The sequence below is a fragment of the Ictidomys tridecemlineatus genome, chromosome 1, assembly GCF_052094955.1.
Source record: "Ictidomys tridecemlineatus isolate mIctTri1 chromosome 1, mIctTri1.hap1, whole genome shotgun sequence".
Classification (NCBI taxonomy): Eukaryota; Metazoa; Chordata; class Mammalia; order Rodentia; family Sciuridae; genus Ictidomys; species Ictidomys tridecemlineatus.
Genome location: NC_135477.1, coordinates 42,599,064 through 42,613,269, shown reverse-complemented (window position 1 = coordinate 42,613,269; position 14,206 = coordinate 42,599,064). Strand labels below are relative to the sequence as shown.

Sequence of the window (14,206 nt, the reverse complement as noted above, 5' to 3'; positions counted from 1 at the left end):
GGCCTCCTGTCCAGAGCTCCTCCTGTTTTCCTGGGAATCTATCAGCCACTCAGGGTTACTAGGACAACATCACTTTACAAAATACACTTCCTGACATCTCCAGCCACTTGATAACATCAGATCTATTCCTGGTTAATGAGAAAGAGAAAAAAGAAAGAAAGAAAAAGAAACCTCTGATTCCTGGCAGTTACCAAAGCACAGATCATTTACATAATAACAAGCAAACAACCTCCCAAGTCAGAGGCTCAGCATGTCATATGACGGGGATGGAGGCGGGTTATAGTTCACGGCCTGACTCTTGGCACTGATCAATTTTCAGGAAGCCACAGAGAAAGAAGATTTGCCCACCCCTGAAGGGAAGGAGATCTGACAGACATGAATGGCAGGCGTCAGCTGCTACACTGAGTCCCCATCTCTGGGTGGAGCAAGGTCAAAGGTGTCAGAAGCAAGAGTTGTAGAACATCAAAGGAAGATTGTCCTGTAGGATCAAGTCCCTGAAATTCTAGGATCTGGAACCTGGGATGGAATCTGGGCCTTGAATGTTACAAGCTTTGGTAATTATGGTCATACTGGTCATGTTTCAGCTTCCACAGAACAACATGGACTCACAGACACAATTTAAGCCCAAAGTCTCCAACTCATGGACAATTTGTATTTACCCTTCCAACTTACCCAGAGTGGTTTTCTTTTCTTTTCTTTTTCCCCCCACATTTTTTATTGGTGCATTCTAGTTGTACATTCTGATGGGATTGTTTGTTACATATCTGTGCATGCACATGTTACAAAATATAACAATATAATTTGGCCAATATCACTCACCCAGATTGGTTTTCTATAGACTTCAGAAATAGCTGGTATGTACCCCACAATTAGCTTAGTCAAATATAGGTAATAAAAACTGAAAGCAGATTTCAGATCCTGCAACTCTATTCCTGAAATGATCCTGCAGTCTGCATCTATATGTGACCACTGGTTCCTATAGCTTTTGAAGACAGAACCCTTTAGAGACTGAGGTAAAGCCTGGGAAACTGTGGCCCAGAAAGTCAACATACCATTCAGTGCATCGCATCGATAGGGAGTTAACTTTGATCGACAGTCTCTTGCTTCCAAACTTGGAACTTTCCACCTATGAAACCATCTCTTCTTCAACCCTAATATGGTACACAGTGACCTGTGCCTTTTTCTCCCCCTGGGAATGGCTCCAGAGCCAGAGTCTAGGCTTCATAGACTTCTGAACACTGACTTCCTTTCCAAGAATGCTCTGCAGCATGACCATCAGGTTTTCACTCTGTGCAAAGAGCAGCAAAGAAAGACCGAAGCTCAGAAGTATCTGCCAGCTCCCTGTTCCAAAAACATTTCCAGCATGGAAAATGGGTAGCAGAGACACCTATTCCTTTAGAAAAATGAGGCTCAAAAGATTTCTCTCAGTCATCTCCATTCCTACATTCTCAAGGAGAACATGCTGCCTGTGGTCCCTTAATATCTGTTCTTGGAGTGTCCAGCTTCATTGGTATTTGTTATGGTATAGAATGAAGTGTTCCCCAAAAGCTCATGTGTGAGACAACTTAAGAATTTTCAGAGGTGCAATGATCAGATTATGAGAGGTATGATCTAATCAGTGGATTTAATCATTAATATGGATTACAATGGTAACTGTAGGCAAGTAGTTTAGAGAAGTAGGTCACTTCGGGTGTATCTTTGGGGTTTGTTTGTTTTTTACCCTGGTGAGCAGAGTATTCTGTGTGTGTGTGTGTGTGTGTGTGTGTGTGTGTGTGTGTGTGTCCTGGCCACCATGTCCTCAGCTGCTTTCCTCCACCATGCCTTCTGCCATAATGATGTGCCTTACCTCCAGCCCAGAGCCATGGAATTGACCAACCATAGGCCTCTAAAACCATGAGCCAAAATAAACTTCCTCCTCAAGTGGCAATTTTATCCACAGCAATGCAAAAGCTGACTAAAATGGTATGCAAGAGATGTCAATCATTGTACATCCTTTAGTAAAGAACCATCTGCCTTCAGCCTTTGGAGGAGAGGGGAAAAGAGACTGGAGGGACACCTTGAACCCATCATTTCTTTCTTGTTCTAGGTATGCTGGGAGGCCTGGGTGAACTGTAATTTCTATCTTTGGACTCTTACAAGAATTCCATATTTTAAGATGAAACTTACCTTCTCCATAGCTACCTGATAGGGGTCCGTTGGAAAGTGAATACAGAGAGAGAGAGAGAGATAGTTCTAGGTTGAGGTCAAAATGGTGGTGGGAAGGGGGTAGACATATAGAAAGAGGAGCTCTGAAAGGACCATCAACTGCTGGATCAGCGGAAGAACAAGCTCTATCCATTTGAGAAAACTGCATGCCCTGCAGGGTGGGCTGAGAGTACCATCAGGGACTAAGTGGCCAGGGATAGGGCAGGAGAGAAGGAGGATGGGTCCCTGTGGCAGAGAGAACTCTTGGGCCAGGAATGTGAAGCTCTAGTAATGGAGGGATGCAGGAGGAAGGGGGCTGGGAGACAAAATAAACAGAAACTGACTGAGAGGACCACAGAAGAGCTTGAGCTTGTCCTAAAAGTTTTTATTGCATTTCCGGAACTGAGCCGCTGTTGGGAAACCATCCCTGCAGCTGACAAAACTGCATCTTCTGCAGTTTTATAGCATAGAGACTGTCCTTTATTCACAGTATAACAAAAGGGACATTCGTCTTCGATATACCATAACAACCCCTCACCCTTACCATAAATAAGAAAGAATTATGTAAGAGTTACCTATTGTAGCTGTGAGAAAATTTAGCTGTTGTAGCTGTGAGAAAATTTAGATGAAACTTATGTTCTGGTTACAGTCATTCTGGGTCATCATACATATATATTTTTCATTTTCTAAAATGTCTCTAATCTTTCCTTTTTCTATTTTCCTTAATACATGGTTTCATAGGTGCCTCAAAGTTTTAAGCAGTTTCCAATGCCATTGGTAAGTAGCCTGGATTTCAATTAAAAGTAGTGAATTGTTCTGCTGTATTTCACAAAAATGTTTTCATTCCTGCCAATCGCAGTAGCTAAAGAAAATTTGGTAATGTGACAGTCTAGGTGTGCTAGAGGCCAAGGACAAAAGTCCTATCACTTTTACCCTACTGGCCCCAGTACCTTCAGCATGTCCCAATCCAACTCCCATGCCTGCCTGGACAGCTCTGCAGAAGGTCCCCCACCCCCACCTCCTGGCAGGAAGAAGTATGGCCTGACAGTCACTTCTCGGTAGCCAATCCATTTGTTCATTTGAAATTCTTTGATGTATTCATTTAACAAATATTAGTCTAGCAGTTATTAGCCACCGAGTGCTTCTCTTGGTAGTTCAGATACAAAGAGAAATAAAGCAGAAAACAAAGATTACCAAAAACTTTTCACTAAGTGAAAGTGGCCCTTGTTCCATTTATGAATTATTTTCCAATCTCATTTTGTGATGGGCATGCAGCTGGAGTTGCAATTTATCCTCTTCTCCTGGTTTGCTGCATAGATGCTTTGAAATCTCAGATCGCCTCACCCTGAGGTAGTTGAAAAACCTCCATGGTTAAGCAGAATCATGAGCCAAAACCACAGCAGAATGCTGCTCAGAGGAGATTGCATTTGCTGACTGGCTAGTCCTGCAGAATTGGACCCTTAGGGTGTAGAACTCACTTGGGGAGAGTTTGTCCTTTTGTGTATACTAATAATGGGACACTGACCCACAATGGAGATAGAATGTTACCATGAAAGGAAGGGATAGTGGGGACAGAGACTAACAATGTCTGTGAGAAGGGCACACCCTGCAATTATCTCCTCCCATGCTGCTGGTATGTTCCATGATGCTGAATCATCCCCTTAAAATTATGCAGAAAGGAAACGATGTTCTTTGCTAAAGAAAAGCCACAGGAAGTTGAGTGGGGTAAGGGGATTCTTAGGACTAATAGTTGTCACTCATATGGATATTGCCAGATATTATAGTCAGAAAGTGGAAGGTGCCCGGGGGTGACTCATGAAACCAAGAGACAATGTCCATAGCATGGAGAGTGCTAGGCTGGCCCTGGGGAAGGGTTTAGGAAAGGAGAATTTGGCATCAAGCAGTGCAATTATTGGAAAGTAGGAATTGGATGTCTTTGTCCCTGAGATCTACTCTCTATTCTAACACAGGTATGGCACTCCACGGGTCCCTCTAGCAGGTTGAGTGTCCTCACTGTAAAAGAAGAGAGTTTATTTGGCCCTTTCAATGGCTGAATCTACTTCAGTACTGTTCTGATAAGACAATGTCCCTGGGCTGGACCAGATCCTTGTGCCCCATAGTTAGCTTCTGCCATTTCCCCATCCCACGATTAAATATGCCTCCTTCACTCTAGTTCCTTCTCCAAACAGGAATGACTTAACTCTAACCATGGGAAACCAGCACTGAATTCTCTTTTGAAGCAGCATAGAGCTCAGCAGGGAGACAAGGAAGGGCCAGAGAAATGAGGTGCTTTAGGCTGGGAACTCACAGACAACCAGGTAGGAGGATGAGCAGGAAACATCATTCCAGAGTCCATCCTTCAAGAGAACCACACAGTCCTCCCCTGAGCCATGGTTATTAGGCTCTTTCGCCTTCCAGTTGCTGTAGGTTAGCCTCCCTCCTGTCACATACATAAACTGGCCTTCTGTAACCTCATCTGTGATACCCAGGAAGGCATTGTCTCTGGCCACCTGTTGGATGTTCTTGTTCTCCTCAGCATTCTTGGGGGCAGCCACAGTGGCCTGGAGCTCTGTGCACCAAGCCTTCGCTTTGGAAAAAGGCATATTTTCACCATTGGTCACGTAGAACTTCTTTCCAGACTTTTTGCCCAAAGAGAAGGCTTGCACTGAAATCACAAAGAGTAGATGAGGCTGACTGGAGCCCAGCTCAGGACAGTAGGTGAAAAAGCCCTTCTCTGGGAACTGGACTCTAAAAAGCTAGTACCATGCCCAAGCTAATGCCCTCTGTCAGAGACTATGAGGAGGCCACTTCCCAGCTGTAGAGTCATGGAAGGGACATAACCTCTGGCAGACAGCCAGATCCCATCCTTGAGACCTACATTGGTTAAAAACTACCCTGGCACTTGGTGGACAGAGAAGACATGCTTGGGCCTCACTGACAGGATCAGGCACCAACAACCATGTAGGAACAGTGGATGTCGAGAAAGGAGCAAAGACTTTGGAGACAACAGATCTCTCTTCACTTCTTCCTCTGCCCCTTGCCGGCAGTGTGATGTGGAATAAGTTCCCTATGCTTCCTGAAATTCTTTTTCCTCATCTGCAGACAAAATACATATAACAACCACAACTAACATTGGTGAGGGGATTGAATGAAACCCTATTACAGGAAAATGACAACCCAGCACAGACCCTGGTATGTATTGAGTATTCCTAAGTGTTAGTTCTCTTCCACTCTCCCTCCAAATCTAGTTCATGCTGAAGAAAAAAGTGAGGGTCAAGTACATGTTGGGGGCAGAGAAAAGACTTACACTTTTTGATGTGGTCCAATTCTGATTTCAGGTTCCTTATCTCTCTCTCTAAGTTAGCCAGTTTAGTCTCAGCAGCTGCAAAGCAATAGAGACAAGGGTATTTAGTAAGAAGACCTCAAATTGGAGAACAGAATATTTTGGAAAAGGATTTTTTTTTTGGCTTACTTAAATGTAAGCTTGTTGCAAAAAAAAAAAAAAAAAAAACCAAGAAGTCAAAATGAAGCAAAAAAAAAATTAACTTTATTTCCGACTTCCCAGTTATATCTTGATGTTATGGTTTGGATCTGGAGTGTCCCCAGCTGGTAGCACTATTGGGGGATAGTGGACACTTTAGGAGGAAGTAGGTCACTGGGGGCTTTGTCCTTGAGGACATATCTTGTCTCCACTCCTCCCTCCCTCTCTTTTTGCTTCTGGCTGCCATGAGGTGAGCAGCTTTGTTTCACTACACCCTTCTGCCATGATGTTCTACTTCCTCACAGACCCAGAAACAGTGGAGCTGAGAGCACAGATGGACTCCTCTAAAACCATGGGCCAAATTAGTCTTTTCTACTTTAGTTTGATTTTCTCACAGTGAGAAAAGTTGACTAATAGACTTAGTCACCCTTAGCAACTTGTGACTATAATCCTGGATTCTTTTCTTCACCTTTTGCTTATGATAATGTTGTAATAATTTTTTTGGTTGAAATATAACTTTTGTTTTTATTTATTTATTTATTTATTTATTTATTTATTTATTTTGGTTTTAAATACACAAATTTCTTTTTTTTTTTTATTTATTAGTTCCCAGATCTTACTGGGGTGTGCTCCTTACCCGAACTATCTCCACGATCTCCTTTTTGGCCTCTTGGTCCTGGAGCCCCAGGCTCCCCTGTATTTCCTGGAGGCCCCAGTTTCCCTGGAGGGCCCTGCAAACCTCTGAGCCCTTGACCTGTTACAAAGCAAGGAACAATGACCCATGATTATTACTCATTTTCCCTCTCTAAGAGCTCAACACTTGATTCACACTGACCCCAGGAAAGAACCAGGGAACTAGTAGTGACTCAGAGAAGAAAGTGCTTCTGCATCCCAGGGCAAGAAGGCTGTCCTGAAGGCAATCACACACCCCCAATTTCTATGGAAGTGTGGGATCTTGGAGAGCCAGAGAGCATCTTTATTTGGAAGGCAGTGATGTGTTATAGGGACTAGTCAGGTGCACTAATATCCACCATAATAAAAGCTGAGCCTCCCCAGGTCTCTGCTACATCCCTCATGTGGAACAGTCCCCTGCTGGCGACATCCAGAAAGACAGAGCAGCCCGTCATGTACCTGGCTCTCCCTTTTCTCCCTTGAGTCCATCTCGCCCATCTCTGCCTGGAGTGCCGTTGGTGACAGGGATCCCACAGGTAATCACGGAGCAGGTCTTCTGGGCATCCTCACATGTTTTTGTTTCTGAGGCCACTGTCACCACACTCAGGAGAAAGACAGGGAGTAATGGAAACAGGAACATGGTCCTTACCTCAGAGTGGAGAAAGTCAAGGGAAAAAAAATCATCTCATTTTGTTGAGTCAGCATATGCTGCTACCTGTGCTTGCCTCCCCTGGCCTGTTAGGGCCCTTCACCTTCCCTTTCTCCAGGACCAGTTGGAGAGAGGTCTGGTTGGAAGGGAACTCCCGTGATCAATCCTTTGACATCTTTCCCCTCCCTCCCTCCCTCCCTTCCTTCCTCCCTCCCTCCCTCCCTCCCTCCCTCCCTCCCTTCCTTCCTTCCTTCCTTCCTTCCTTCCTTCCTTCCTTCCTTCCTTCCTTCCTTCCTTTCCTGTTGGTCCTGGAGTCCACAGTCAAGGTTTCTAAATGGCACTAGTGCACTCACATCCCACTCATCACTTCCTTTGGAAAAGACCATCTTTAGTTTGCAGATGGTCAAGTGGATCCAAGAAAGACACAGATGCCTTGGATCATAGAGTCAGAAGCCCAGGTGGGCCTATTGACCCTTCTAAAGCTTCTACTCAGTCCTCACCAGGTTCAAGCCATGAAGCCAGACTGTAGGCCCAGGTCTCCACCTCTTTCCTTCAGAAATGACTTACCCGGCACCGAGGCAATGCAGGGAAGAGAGCCCTCCAGCTCAGGCTTCTGGCAGCTGCCTCAACAATGTCAGGCCCAATTAGGCTGGTGACCAAAAACCACACTGGCCTGGCCTTCAACCCCAGATTAATAAACAACTATCCTGGGCTGGAGATGTAGTTTAGCAGTACAACATTTGCCTTGCATATATGAGGCCCTGGATGCCACCCATAGCACTGCAAAAAATTAATGAATAAATGAAAATAAAATTAAATTCTAATAAACAACCATTCTTGGAGCTGCTATAACTAGGTAGTTCTCCTGGGCTGCTGGTGGGGTCTCCAGAACAATTCTAGGCAGTGTCTATAGTAAACCAACTCCTCCTTCACCTGTCCCACCCACACATCCATTTATACAGCTCAGTCACTCTGATCCTGTAGAGTCACAAGCTCTCAGCACAGTTCCATCTAGATACTTATTTCCAAAACAAACATGCACAGATGTTATACCAGACAAACACATGTGTTCGTGCACACACACACATGCACACACTAGCATACATCTCTGTATCCATTGTTCTCATCCCTTCATTTGGGTTTCATTTATTGCAGGGCCAGGGTGGAGACATGAAAGACCTATAACCCTGGGTAAACTCACTTTTCCCTCATCATCCAGGAAATTTGTCAAATATCTTGTTGGGACCTGAAACAGAGCTAGGACAAGGGGAAGACATATTTGCAGACAACTTAAGTTCAAAACTGAATGTGAGCATTTGCACCAACTGGCCTCTCTGCCCAGACACTTGCCTCTGTCTTTGCATTGTCATTTGCTGTCATTCAGATTTCATCTTAAATATTGTCTTGGGAGAAAGGTCTTTCCTAACCATTAAATTGTAAGTACGCATGTTGATAAATAATGATTCTCTGCTCTAATTTTCTGCTTCTCTGTGTGAATTTTTGTTGTTTATTTGATTACCTGCTTATTGACCACCTTACCCCTTTAGAATGAGAGTTTCATGAGCTGGCATCTTGCTCACAGCTGATGCATGTCCACCTAGGACAGTGTTTACAAACTGCCAGTGCTTAAGAAAAACAGATGGAACAATTGCAAACTATAGCACCGTGTCCTCAGAGCAGCACTCTTGGCTTTTCTCTGACTAGAGCTAACTTCTGTGTCCACTTCACCTGTGTTGTTACTGTTCTTGGGCAAGAACTGTGTCCAGTTCAATTCCTTGTCCCCATGGTACAGCCCAGGGCTGGCACATAGGAAGCACCCAGTAAGAGAGCAAAGAAAGAAGCAGAGACCTGGAGCAGGAGCATGTGCCAGATTAGGCTGTGGCTCTTACAGGCCACACTGTCTGGAAGCATCCACTGCTTATTGCTGGACTCTGATCAAATGACCAAGTTCCTAATGTGACCTTTGATGCCTTCCTTCACCCAAACTCATACTAATGCTTTGAAACACTTTGACCAAACAACTCGAGAAGTTTGCTTTTTTCCTGGTGGGGAGCAAGGTCAGGTCATTTACCTTAAATTCTGTATTATGATAGGCATTTTGGCTTCTTAAGGGCCGACAGCTCATGTATACTCAAGTCACCGTACCCCATTCAGTAGCTCTCCCTGTTACAGAGAGCCTGCCAGGCACCAGGAATTAGTGAACTTATTACTATTAAAATTCTTTATTATTATTAATGGATTTTGTATTTATTCCTAGATGAAAAACTGTACTTTACGTGTCCCAGCTTGTCACACCTAGTGCAGTGGAGACATACAGGCAATGGAGAACCTTACCATCAACCCAGATACCACAGGGCTTTCTTAAATGGAGATGCGGTAAATTTAAATTCACCTTGTAAAAAATCTCAAATAAGTTGGAAATAAGCAGAATGAGAGTTGACAGAGACAGCAAGCCCCAGAAATAGTCCTCCAAGGACTATGGACTTCATACAATAGATAATAAACAGCCACTCTCACTATCCATCTGCATCTGCAGATTCAACCAATCACAGATATATATATATATATATATAAAATGCCCAAACATATACAAAAATTTTTTTATCATTGTTCCCTAAACAATACAGTAAATCAACTATTTACATGGGCTTAGGTATTATAAGTAATACAGAGAGGATTTAAAGTACACAGTAGGATATGCATAAATTGTATGCAAATACTATATATATACGTAGAAGTATCTGCAGATTTTGATACCTGTAGGGACCAGGAATCAATCTCCTATAGATACTAAGGGGCAACTGTATGTTTAAAAATATATAATTAAAGATAAATTTAAATTAAATTAATGAACAATAAGAAGAAAAAAAACTAGGGGTTGGAGGGGAAGGGAGGGGGCATGGGGTCAGAAATGCTGGTGGAACATGATGATCATTATTATCCAAAGTACATGTATGAAGACACAATTGGTGTGAATATACTTTGTATACAACCAGAAATATGAAAAGTTGTGCTCTATGTGTGTAATAAGAATTGTAATGCATTCTGCTGTCATATATAAATTAAAATAAAGAAATAAAGAAAAGAAAAAACAATAGAGCTAGTAATGAAATAAAATGAAATAATGAAATAAAATGCAAAAAATAAATACCCATAAACTTGACAAAGATGACTGTGGTAGTTTGGATGATTGTTTCCAATTTTAACTTCCTTCTTAGAATAGAATTATAAATCCAAGCTCTTTGCTAAAGTACTTTGTAGAGGCTCCCACTGGAGTATGTGGAGTAAACAACCTAGCCCGTTTGATATTTGGTTTGGCCCTGTGACTCTGAGTAGATAGGAAGGGAACAGTAGCCTCAAGTGTGCTTGTAAGTTAATGTGGCCTCTTGTGTTTCTTTCCCAACCATGGTAAGAATATGTCCCTGGAAGCCATTAATATCAGGATAATTACATGATGCAGAATAGACATGAACTCACCTGAAAGCCCTGATTCCAACCCATTGTGCTGAGTCCTGGCAAGCTGAGCTGAGATCAGCCAAAGCTCAGCAAAATGGAAGACTCAGAGCAACAACCAAAAATGTATGTGATACAGATTTATTGTTGCAATGATTGATAGAAAAGTATAAGAAATAAATCAGGAAGGAAAAGAGAAGAATATGACAATATGGACAGTATTGACATTAAAAAATATACTATGTACAATTTTTTATAGAATGTATTTTCATAGCAACATGATTGCAAACTAGAAAAATAGATGTTAATAAGCAATTTAGAATTGGCCCAAGAAGTGTTAGAATGACACATAAATCACAAAGAAAGAGAAGTAAAAAGTTATCCACTATTCTTATTTTAAAAAAAAAAAAAGGTTTTAAGGTGTTACCAAATCTTCAGAGAAAGATAATCCTCTCTCATATAAATGGCTTAGCTAAACATTTAAATCATAATGAATAAAGATCTGACAAAAAAAGTATACTCTTAGACAATAATAATATATTAGCACAATTGCAAACAAACACAATTTTAAAAAATAGTTATTTAAGTCCAGAAGTGTACTGATAATTAATAGCATAGTCTTTGGAATCTGACTTTCTGTCTTTATAAGCCCATGGATTGACTATATGATCTTGAAAAAATCAATTTAACCTCAATGTGCCTCAAATTTTCTTATTTTTCATTCGGGAAAATAATAGCATCTATAGATCAGAGATAATGAAGATTACATAGATGAACATAAGTATAGCCTCTGCACATAGTAACTGTGATAAGAGTATCAGCCATCAGAGCAAGTAGGAGATATCCCAGGAATGCAAGGATAGTTCAACACCAAAACAAAAATCAAAATAATTCATTGACTTAATATGTAACAAATTTTATTAAAAACGTCAATTTAGATATACATTAACTTAAAGCTTGGAGTGCATCCTGTTCTCCAAACTAGTACATGGTCTCAAATTCTTTGGAAATGTTCTTCCCAGATCCTTGAAATGATTCTATGGTTGATTTAAAACATAAATTATTTTTGTCTCCTGGTTTTGTCATTAAGATCTCTCAATCTCTCTCTCTCTCTCTCTCTCTCTCTCTCTCTCTCTCTCTCTCTCTCTCTCTCTCTCTCTCTCTCTCTCTCTCGTCAATGTCTGATTCTTCACCACCAGGGCCATGGAGTGATAGCTAGGTTTGATGCTGTTGCTTCTTGATGTTAAGGGTGGGTAGCAGCTTCCTCTCTTGAATCTTTAGATAGGTGGAGAATAGAGAGAACATTGATGTCAAAGGTGCACGCTCCCTGCTCCCATGAGCAGCCACGTATCAGTGGGGACACAGCTGCTCTCAGCCTACACTGACTGGTTCTCAAGTTTCTGGAATGGCTGCTTACAATGACAGCTCCTCTCAGGAAATGGACTTTGAGAGCCTCCTGCTCTGTGGCCACTACCCTGTCAGTGGACACTTCAGTCCAGAAGTCTTGTTGCTGGTGCCCCTGTGCTTTAGGGAGCAACTTGCTCATGAACAGAGTTTAAACCACAGATAGTTTTCTGTGACAAAGGCATTCACATAGCCCTGGAGAAACCACTCAAGTTTCCCCAGAACACTCCTGTTCACAATTGTATCCTTCCTCTTTTCTTTTTTTCTCCATGACTCAGCAAAATAAGGCTCTCTGTTGGTTTAGCACTTCAATACTTTTAGAATAAGGAATGATCTCCTGTACCTGCCTTAGGTGTCCTGAAAGGGAAAGGATAATTTCCACTGTGAGAGCACAGGTGCTACCCAAGATGGGTCACCTTCCTTTCCCTTTTCAATCCTTATGCTGACCAAAGAAATATAATTATTAAACCGATTCTACTGCATAGTTCCTTTCTTTCAGGTCAAGAAGTGGATGCTGGGGGTATTTCTCCAGGTTTAAAATATGAGGCACTTGGAACCTGTCAATCTCGGCTGTGCACTCCAGATATTCATCAGCAAAAACGAGAAATGGCTCACCTCACCCCTTACACACTGTGAACAGACTAAAGGAAATGCCATAAATCATCTGATAAATTTCAATACACAGTCATGATAAAAAATTACAAGGTATCTATCAGAAACTAGAACAAGCAGTATTTTCAACTGTGAAATATTTAAAATGTTCCCATGTCACAATAAGAAACTCATGTTGTTATTGGATCTCTTCAACAATGTATAGGGGCTCCTGGACCCGATCAAAAGATAAAAATTCAAATATAGGAATTATGAATACCATAAAGAAAAGAGCAAAATTTCCATCATTTGTAAATATAATCATATATTTATAAAACATAAAAGAGTCAATTATTTCAGAAGTATTGGTGGGGGGGGAATGAGAATCCAAAAAGATGGTTGGGTGTAATATGAATAAAAATAAGGCAAGTTTTCTCACAAACAAGCAATTATTAATTTAAAATGTGATTTAAAATACCATAGTAACAATATCAAATAAAATCATAAAATAAATAAATTTAATAAAAAATAAGGATATATCAATTTTCAGAGGCTTAGATAGTTTATATATTAAAAAGCTTCCTTGATTTAAAAAAAATTTAAATTTTATATTGTGATAGTAAGACTCTATAATTTGTATGCTGGATTCTGAGTCCATATGGGAGGATAATTAGCTTAAAAACCAATATTCATCATAGAATAAGAAATAACATTCTATTCCCACCTGTCTTTGGGGTTTTGATGTAGAAATTTTGCTCAGGGAAAGAATTCATGCAGTGAGAAAGAGTGTTCAAAGTGTGAGGTGGGAGAAGGGGGAGCCTTTCTAGAGACAAGATATTTATGTGGTTGCCCCTCATGGGACACGGTCCCGGTCCCATTACCATGTGTCCCTGGGGCATGAGGCATAGTCCCATTCCTACAAACTTGACACAAGACCTGGGACCATGCCCTGAGTGCCACTTCCAACATTGTGCTGCAGAAAACATCCAGGTGACTAAGTGGAGTATGGAAGGCATGATGTCACCAACTGCAAATGGGTGTTGTGGACTCAGACCAGGAATTATCTACACACTGGCAGCCAACACTGATGTCTATATGTTCTTTCAGATGTTTCTGTAGCCCCCATTCCTGTGTACAGCCTGAAGGAGAAGATCAATTTGTTCCACCCACCAAACAAAGAAAGCATATCCTAAGATTGGATTTTTCATTCTTCGGGCAAGTCGGGGCTCAGAGGCAGAACTCACTTCATTTACATAAATAAAAAGAAATGAAACTAAAGCAATGGAAATTCATGTTAACACACTCATAATTTATTGCACTTAAGTCATCTCTACTCAGCTCAATGGTGGGGTTATTACGAATGTGAGGTTCAGGTGGAGTAGATGGATTTGAATCCAACCTCTGCCATTGTAATAGTCAAAACATTTGACTTTGCTAAGTATCCATGTTCTCATTTTAAAAATGGGAAAAATAATGCTGTTCCCATGAAATTGCTAAAGATTAAATAACATTTCATAAGAAGCATTACAATGTCTGTCAAGGTGATTGGTGCATAGTTTGTGCTTGAGAAACTGTGTCATTTTGTAGTAGTAGCAGTTATGATCGTGATTTGAGTAGTTGGAGCAATGGCAACAAATATTTTATCTTCATTCAAAATGAAGAAATTGGCTCAGGAAAATTAAATATCCCAAAGAGGTACAGGATACCTTTACCCACACCAAGACAGAGCCCAAGATTTTATGCACAGTTGATTTTAATGAAATCCTGATTGA

General features: G+C 41.3%; 1 protein-coding gene across 3 annotated transcripts; it reads right to left on the bottom strand.

Moving 5' to 3' along the window:
* Positions 1 to 2,548: 2,548 nt before the first annotated feature.
* On the bottom strand, positions 2,549 to 7,660 carry LOC101977501 (mannose-binding protein A). 3 transcript variants are annotated; one of them, XM_021735439.3, is made up of 5 exons: positions 7,554 to 7,660; positions 6,797 to 6,986; positions 6,303 to 6,419; positions 5,492 to 5,566; positions 2,549 to 4,849 (listed from the first exon to the last, which is right to left on the bottom strand). In XM_021735439.3, exons 2-5 carry the CDS (start codon positions 6,975 to 6,977, stop codon positions 4,476 to 4,478), a joined length of 747 nt encoding a protein of 248 aa, XP_021591114.1. In that variant the 5' UTR covers positions 6,978 to 6,986; positions 7,554 to 7,660; the 3' UTR covers positions 2,549 to 4,475. The 3 variants fall into 3 exon arrangements, with proteins under 3 accessions (XP_021591114.1, XP_077895215.1, XP_077895213.1); XM_078039089.1 differs by having other exon boundaries at positions 6,797 to 6,981; positions 7,554 to 7,651; XM_078039087.1 differs by having other exon boundaries at positions 7,487 to 7,616.
* Positions 7,661 to 14,206: the final 6,546 nt, after the last annotated feature.

Coding starts and splice junctions, on each gene's coding strand:
- LOC101977501 (XM_021735439.3), bottom strand. CDS start 6,977: ATGTTCCTGTTTCCATTACTCCCTGTCTTTCTCCTGAGTGTGGTGACA. Junction 6,420..6,796: donor GGGAGAAAAGGGAGAGCCAG/GTACATGACGGG, acceptor GCTTTGTAACAG/GTCAAGGGCTCAGAGGTTTG. Junction 5,567..6,302: donor AGATCGTGGAGATAGTTCGG/GTAAGGAGCACA, acceptor ATTGCTTTGCAG/CTGCTGAGACTAAACTGGCT.